This window comes from Schistosoma mansoni, chromosome W (assembly GCF_000237925.1).
Source record: "Schistosoma mansoni strain Puerto Rico chromosome W, complete genome".
Lineage (NCBI taxonomy): Eukaryota > Metazoa > Platyhelminthes > Trematoda > Strigeidida > Schistosomatidae > Schistosoma > Schistosoma mansoni.
The window spans coordinates 7,927,646-7,936,526 of record NC_031502.1 but is presented as its reverse complement, the minus strand read 5'-3'; the positions used below and the strand labels follow the sequence as shown (position 1 = coordinate 7,936,526).

Sequence of the window (8,881 nt, the reverse complement as noted above, 5' to 3'; positions counted from 1 at the left end):
GTGGAATCCAGGACGCGCGTTTCGTCCTATTTGGATTCCACTGCTAGCCAATAACCATCTTTGTTCATTTTGTAGTGAAATGCATAACTGACTATCAAGAATATTGTATTTGACTTTAAAATGCACAAGAGCGAAATCCTTTTTGTTCTTCAAGATAGGCTAAATATATTTTATTTACATACATGAAAAAGAATAAAATTTGAAAGAACTTTAAGCTGCATACGTTAGGACATTTGTCAAAGAACAATCGAACAAGAAACACATACAATCAACAACAACAACTGAATACTGTGATTAATTCTAAAGAAGAAGAGAATGAAATATAAAATAGTGAACACAGATCACATTCAAATCTGGAAACGGACATAAATACCAATGTTTCTTAGAATTAAGACAAGTTTTTGTTGGGGATGCTAGATCTCCAAAAATCATTTGGTAAACTTGTTAATTTTGCAATATAATTGTGGAGATTTGAACTTCCAATTTTCGCGCCAAAAGCGCTCATTATTACCTTCAGTTCGTGTCTCCTACCTGGAAAGGACTTGAAAGTTATTGGTTCGTTTTCCCTTTAAGTATACTATTTTTTGACACTTTTCAGGGGCATTTTTGTATTGCATATATTACGCATGAATTGAGTGCTTGTTATTCGTTCTTCCAGCCTGCTTGTGGAATTATACATTTTCCCTGCTGACTCTAGTCTTCTTCTAATAGTAAGATGAGTAGGGGCGCGGAGGATTAGCTTAGCATCGTTCTTTTATTGAGTTGCTAGTTTACGTTCCGTTCGCCGATACCAAGGTGATAACATAATATATCAAACAGCAGTTTTAATGGTGTGTTTGTTCCCATACATGTATACAATTAAGGAATACGGATCCACATCAATTTTCAATAAAAGATCGTCTGACTAGGCTGTTCGGCCTATTTCGGATTTTTAGTACAATTAAAATCTGATCAGAACTGAACAAAACCGTGTAAAGTATTAACTACACAGTGATTAAATAAACTGGAAATGGTAACTTACATATTTCTCTTATGATCTGGTTTGTATCTCTTATAACAAGCGATTTGCGATCGGGTGACAGGAGTACAGTGAAGGATTGATTGTCTGTGTTAATTTAAGAGAAATAAAGCTCATGATATAATAATAATAATAATAATAATAATAATAAGAAGAAGAAGAAGAAGAAGAAGAAGAAGAAATATATATTGATACTCCTGGATGCCGGCTCAGAGGTCTAGAGGTTAAGTGGTTGCGTGCAAGTCGGGTTCTGCGTTCGATTCCGGCAGTACTTCCAATTGGGTTTTCCAATATCCAGCATAATAATCATAATAATTTTTAAGCCTTTTATAATATCACATGAGTACATACAGTTATGATATATAGTTATTCAGCCAGAGGAAATGGACAATAATAGGCTTACTGAAATGTTTTCACACTTTGAAAATAGGTGAACGTTTGATTAGATCACCTTATATATCAAGTGATAGAAATATTACTTCCGAACCTATGACATAAGATGATAAGGACTGTTAGAAAACCTAGATAATCCCTCTAAAATGTCTACAGATACGGGGAAAAAGCCGGAAAATGCGTACATAAATCAGTTTTGTGAAAACATCCACAAAAATTTTAAAATCGATGGATTATGCTCTCATTATCTGATGGAACAAATAACAAATTGTTTCCAGGTTTAACATGCTTCTTAGAAGCCTCTACAAACCCAAAGTCACATATAGTGTTATAAATACTCATGTTTTCTGTACATAGACTAACCTTGGAAGTAAAGCTTATTGCATTCTTCCCACTTGTTTTCCTGTTCTAGGTTCAGGCCATAGCTATTCAAATAGATTGGGAAAAATTAAGTTCTTCAGGAAAATCTTATATATGATCTGTTACATGGGTATCTCCTGGGAACTAAGGAACATTGGATGTCTCGTTCCAGTATGAAACTCTTCACATGTGCGTACCTACCACTCCACTAGGGAACAAATTAGGGACTTTCAGGCCCTAGGGTATACCGACTTAAATGATTATCTAATCAAATTCAGTTTGTGATGAGAAACTTCTAAATGAATTTCTGCTTAAAGCTTAGTGTTTATACTTACATGGGTCGAATTTTTTAGACATGACATTAGTAATCAGTCAAAATAAATTTAGGTATCGACAATCTTGTTAAAAGAAGTCACTTAAATACTATCTGGTGGTGAACGTTTACCCAATCAAATCATGATCTTTTATAAACCGTGTATTTGACGCAAACATACAATGCATATAATCTTCCTCTAAAGTGAATATTTGAGTACAACAATACTGTCATTTAATTAACATTTTGAGATATAGTCCACTAATGTAGCTCATTTATCAAAGGCAAATTTTCATAAATAGTTTTGAGCCCCACAGTTTATATGAAAGCTGGAACACAGAGCAGCTAGATAAAATGAAGTACGTAGAATGGGGTTCAAACCCACAACCTACTGGTTGAACTTCAAATGCTTCACCTACTACTAAACCATTTTTACTTTAATACTCTAATGTAATTTTCCAAAATAAAATAATTCATTTTGCTTTGTTCCGTCGTGAAATACCTTCAGAAATCAATACTATCATTATTCTTGAAGTCAGTTATTTAACACTCATTTGTCAAAATTCATGTAGTTAAAATAAATAGAGCAGTTAGAATTGTATATGATTTGTTTTCAAGGTCACATTTATTGATTTAACGATGAGTACACATTAAGTGCACAGTAAATAGAATGAAATAGCAAGCATATTTTATAGTTGAGTTACTGATTTACCATATATATGAAATGAATAATTTTACTAAAAATGAACAAAGATGATTATCATTATTATTGACACAGATGAGCATACTTTCATGACCAGATTGCTTTTAAGTTTGATATTAGGTGGTTGAAGGTAGTCTACTGGAAACCATAAATTTAGGTTTCGTGCTAGTTGACATTCATCAGGAAGGTCAACCTGCAATTTTGATGCAATAGACGCTCTCTTTAGGATTACAAACTCAGTCACTAAGTTCCACAGCCTATTTTACCACTATGCCATTTGGGTATCGAGTGACATGGCATAGGACTGAGATATTTACATTGATTTACCAATTAGAAGTAACGAGTTCCATATTTGTCTATATTCTCAAATTTTATCAGTCAGTTAGTTTTAGAACTGAATCCCAGTACAGTGATTTAAAGGTATGATGATCTTCGCGAGATTTGAATTTTAAACTTGTGTGGAATTATGGTTTGCGCGACTGAGTTACAAACAAAGGGTGAAACAGCTGTCTCACTCCTACTAGATTTTCGCTTCTTGAAAAAACCTTAGCTAATGAAGAAACACACGTTCAGAAGGCTAGGTATGTTAGTGATTTATCATAGAAATATGCATATTTTCAAAGATTTCCATGTTGATTAGTTAATACATACTAATAAATCATTTCACAACAGAACCGTTTGTCAACTGATTCGAAATACTACATAATACTAAATGCTTTAAACAAAGTGAGGCGTGGGTAATTCGCTGAGTATAAGCGAGAAAATTGATGCATGAGCATAAAGATAGTATAAACTAAGAAATTGATTTGCAATCCTTTATATATATATATATATATATATATATATATATATATATATATCCCAGGGACTCTTGACTTATGTAATCGACAAATTCAGAAATTTCATGATCGATATATCTGAATACTTGATAAATATCTATCTATTATGATTTATCAATTCAGAGAGATGATTTTTGATTGATCGGGAAAGAAATAATGTCCTATACATTTATAACAAGTTCTTGTATCTCATTAATGAATATTGTCAATGGACCTGAAGTATTGATACTATTGATCTTATTCGACCGTACCAAAGTTCCATTCTTAACTCAACACCATATTTGTGACTCTGGTTGTAGCCAGTGTTATATCTGGTGTTTACGGTCCGCAACTGAAGTTCAGGGTCAATGAGAATATTCAGTGAAAGCATGAATGATATTTATTTTTATTAGTGTTATTCAGACAGTTGTATTTAAAATTGTTGCTAAACAACCTTCATCGTACTAGCAACTGAAAGTTGTTGTGGTTACTGAAAAAAACCGATCCCTGTGCCGTCATTTCTTCATTTGTACTAGTTTGGAAATTGGGAATAGGTAATTGCACTGTATTTCGTCCTAAATCTGAACGTTGATACTCCAGTCGCGACAAATATATCATATAAGATTGTTTTGAACTTTGAATTGGAACTTTAGAAAATATCCTATACCCAATCAGTTTTAAATAATCAACAATATGACTTGTACTGTCAAAAAATAGAAGTCCAAATATATTCGGAATTTTATGAGCTTTAAAGTAGTATACACTTCAAGAAACAGTAAACATTTTGTCAATATCCCATTATAAAATCATCATGTAAACGAATACAGAATGCCTGTATTGTTTTTTACTATAATATGTCAGAATATCGTATAACTGTAGTTGATTTACAGGGTGATTGAAATCACTTTCCGATTCCCTGATAAGACCACTTCTTTAATAGAAGAATCCATTTATTGAGTAAAATTAATCCAAGTAGGTGATGATTCGTTTTATGAAGATTATATATGAGTAGATGGACACGTACAAACATCCATACAAATATGGTTTTTTCTCCAGAGATCATTATCGAGTAGTAAATCACGTTAAAATTAACACATGAGCAAACAATAGTAAAGTATATCAAAAATCAATTACCTTTACTACATAATTTTGATCCTTTTGATGGAATGTATTCTAAAGGTGCTGAATTTGACAAAATATTTAAACGATTCTCATATACATGTCCTTGATGACGTTTTCTTACATCGTTACGTAATTCTCTAGAAGATAAACAGATTAATGTGTAAAAATGGTAAATTTTCAGAAACAAAAGAAAGATATTATCAATGACAAAAAATAAGTGAGATGTTCTTCTAAATAAAATATCACCAGCCATCCATTTAAAACCAAAATAGTTCAATCGAATCGGCTAAGTATTCAACTGAGATCATGAATCGATCGATGATAGACCACCATTGAAAAACTGAAAGCACTAGACAGCCGTTTCGTCCTAGTACGAGACTTCTCAGCAGTACACACCCACGATTCGGCACGCGGGATTCCAACTCAGGACTTTCGGTGTCGAGCATGAACGCTTAACCTCAGTTAAAAAAACATAGTAATTTAACATCATGTAGTAAAAGTAGAACTTTTATTTGAACAAGTCTTTCTTTATGAGGATAATTACATCTTCAAAGTAGGCGAAAGTCATTTAAGTCCCAAAAACAATCAATTTTAACTGAAAGTTATGATCAGTGTAGAGTTGTGGAGATTGTCGAGTTTTAATTCTGATCATGAACTGATCAATATTAGGCCATCATTTAAAAGTCACTGGACGGCCGTTTCTTCCTAGTATGAGACTTCTCAGCAGTGCGCACCAACGATCCCACACGCTGGTTTCAAACCCAAGACCTTCGATCTCACGTGCGAACGCTTAAACTCTAGTCTGAAAGTCATGAAACAAAAACAAATCTAATTCACTATGATTATAATAAAAGCCGTAGAACGTACAATAAATGCAGCAAGATCATGAATTTCTTTCTTGAATCAACCCAATAGTGAGCTCACGAGATGAAGAGAAAATAACCTAGTTCCACCTCCTCTGAGTATTTACAAGTTTAACTGCTCTTGTGAAACCAGTTATGTTGGGCGTAAAATATGGCGAACAAAATCGTATTACCGAAATCATCCATCATGGTTGACTGAAGGACAGAACTAAACAACAAGCTCTGTTTTGGAGCGTCTAGTTGATACTACTCACTACGTCGATATAAATTCGTCTTTCAAAGTTATCTATAGAATCATAACGAACTTACCCTGTACATTTAAAATTCCGTCTTTACATATAGCAGAAGCCATAGAAATACACATCAATAAACCAAACCTCTGTATATAGAAAACGTTTGTACAGCCTCTCAGTTTACCCTGGCCTTCAATTTAGTTACTATTACTTTTCTTAAAATTTACGAACTTTTTTAATTTTTTTATAATTAAATTTTTAATTGTAATATAATCTCATCTGTTTATTAATATGATTACCTAACTACCATTGGTCTTAATTTTAATTTTCCAGACGTTGGTTTGCTAACTGATTTTTATATCATTATGTCGATCAAACACTATTTACTTGGCATCGGTTTCATATTTAATTGTAAAAGCTATATATGTTCGAGTAGAAACATAATGAAGAACTCATTGAGAAGAAATATTTCTTAGCTTAGCTTGTCTTTTTAATGTCTCAATGGGAACATTTGTTAAACTGGAATCAGAGCTTTTGAATGTATGAAACATTAGCTAAGCAAACCTTATTATTGACCGCCTATAGAGATTAACAAACAATCAGGCGCTTAGTGAATATACTGAAAATGATCAAAAAGATCTTACCAGTGTTGAAGAGTATAAGGTGATCAATTTAGCTTGTCCGAACGCTGACATTTAGCATTGATCGAATGAATAAATCATCAGAACTGAACATCAATTCATTAAAATCAACAACCGAGTTCAACTTCACACAGCGAAAACGTTAGTTGTATGAGTCACAATTTTACTCAACCAATAATCAAAGAACCAAAACACGAAACTTACATTAATGCTGGGTGATTATGTAACATATCTACACGTAGACGATTCTCCCGTTTCGACCACATGGACGGTACATCATATGGATTAAATTTTATCAGAGAATTTTCAAATTCTTCAAGTGAAATAGGAATGGTTTTCAAAATACGATTTATCTGCTCTCGTACAACGCATAAAATCTATTTGACCAAAATAAAACAACACGGTTGGTGAAATGAAATGTTCAATAAAATAAGAAGGTAAAAGTAGAGTGAGAGAGAAAAGGACCATATATAAGTTTTATGATTATGTGATGCAAAACGTGTAGCGATAACAACGACAACAACAAAGTAAACAGGTTGTAAACACGTAATTAGAGAAAAAACAATATGTTGAAAAGAAAAGTAACGAGTACAAGGTATTAAAGAGAGATTCTACATGATTAATATTTAGTTTAAGGTTCATGTCCACCATAATGTTACTGCTGTATCGGGATAGGCATACAACAAAAGCGAACCATCGGAACGATCTCATCAGAAATTATTGTATTTTTTGTTAAATAATTATTAAATAACTACACGATTATACTCCAGTATCCCCCTACTTGCAAGTTTTTGTTTAACACAGAAATAATTGTTGTGTGTTTTACCTTTACCGAATTACTGTTAATTTATTACACACCTATCATTCAGTCCTCCTCCATTGGTGTTGTAGTTATGCCCATATTTCAATTTCTTAATTCTATTGATATGTGGTCAGGACTTTCCTCTATATCATTTCATGAGTCAAATCATAAATTCATACTGGATAGTTAGACGTTATCTGCTTGCTGAATCGACCCCTATCCTGACTATCGGTTGAGCGAAAGAGAAAGTGTAGGACATTGCATTCTGGACCATGAGTCAATTAGCGCTACTGTTATCTGTTATCTCACATGTAGCGTGTCATTGGTAGTCGATAAACAGGTTAGGTGACTTAATCGATACTGTGACCAGATCACTATAACTACTTTCCTATCTTACAGGTCAATTTCATGGGGTAAAATAACTAAACGAGAAAATCTTTTTACTGACAACTCAATTCATAATGTTGAAACAGCACTAACTGGCCGGCCTACACTAACACCTATAGTGTTCGAAGATAATCGACTGGCACAAATTTCGCTGAAAACGTAAATCACTTAATCCCAACATAGTACTTCAAGTGTAACGGACAAAAGTTTGGGGTTAGATTTCCTGTGATGTTATGGCGTATATTTTTGAGGAATTCCAAAAAAATTGGGACGAAAAAAGTCCAAAGATTGTTCTACATTTTATACATAACTATTATCAAAACTACAAATCGACAAGTTCATTCCTGTTTGCAATAAATTTAAACGTATAATGTACACAAACGTTAACAGAATAAAAAGTGATAATTAGAGTTACGTACTTTATAAAATCGAACTTCCAGTAGAATGTCAAAGATTATTTTCAAAATTAAAAGTGCTAAACAAAAAAACGACTGAATAACCGAATAAAAATGAAAGCCCGAATGATAGTTAGTTTATTGAGTGTTTTGTTCCTTTATTTATAATATTAATCATTAGTATGAGATGTTTGTAGAGGTTGTTGAGTTTCCATTGGCTGCCGATTAATTGATCTAAAGGTTTAACACTCGTCATAAAACCTGAAGGATATGGGTTCGATTTTAATTAGGGTCGTTGATTCGCACTGCTAAGGAGTCCCATACTCGTAATAAAACAGCTGTCTACGTTATAGTTTGAAATTCCTGTTTAACTAAAGTCAATCGGTGATGCAAATTACTGATGGTCACTGTCTTATGAAATTTAAACTTTCAAGCTAACCGGATACATTTCACAGATTTTCTCTGATTCAAATAATTAATGTAGACATACATAACTATCGATTCGAACAGCTTATTCTGAACACTGCTATTCTTAAGTGCTAATGCAATCACCATTAACAAATTTTTCCCGAACAACATTCAGTTCAGATAAATAAACAGGTGTCATCAGTTAAAACTGTTCTATTTCTATATAACTTCGACGATTTTTATAACAAATATTTGGTGAAAATTAGTATTAAGGTTTGGATCGACTAATAAGAAGTTTAATTAAATGATCAACAGTTTGTGAAGTTGATGTTCTAAAGCATTGTATACAAGGATAGATTTCATAAGATAAATAAAACTATCGAAATTCCTGATCGTACTTGACACGGGTGTTCCAATCCGATTGG

General features: G+C 32.9%; 1 protein-coding gene across 1 annotated transcript in view; it reads right to left on the bottom strand.

Annotated features, from left to right (window-relative positions):
* Window positions 1-8,881, bottom strand: part of Smp_173080 (hypothetical protein) — a gene marked incomplete at its 5' end in the record, with an annotated part of 34,300 nt that overhangs the window by 5,571 nt on the left and 19,848 nt on the right. The window contains 3 exons of the mRNA XM_018800100.1: window positions 1,022-1,105; window positions 4,740-4,864; window positions 6,669-6,841. Of these exons, the coding sequence (XP_018653947.1) occupies window positions 1,022-1,105; window positions 4,740-4,864; window positions 6,669-6,841 (382 nt within the window). The remainder of the gene's footprint in view (window positions 1-1,021; window positions 1,106-4,739; window positions 4,865-6,668; window positions 6,842-8,881) is intronic.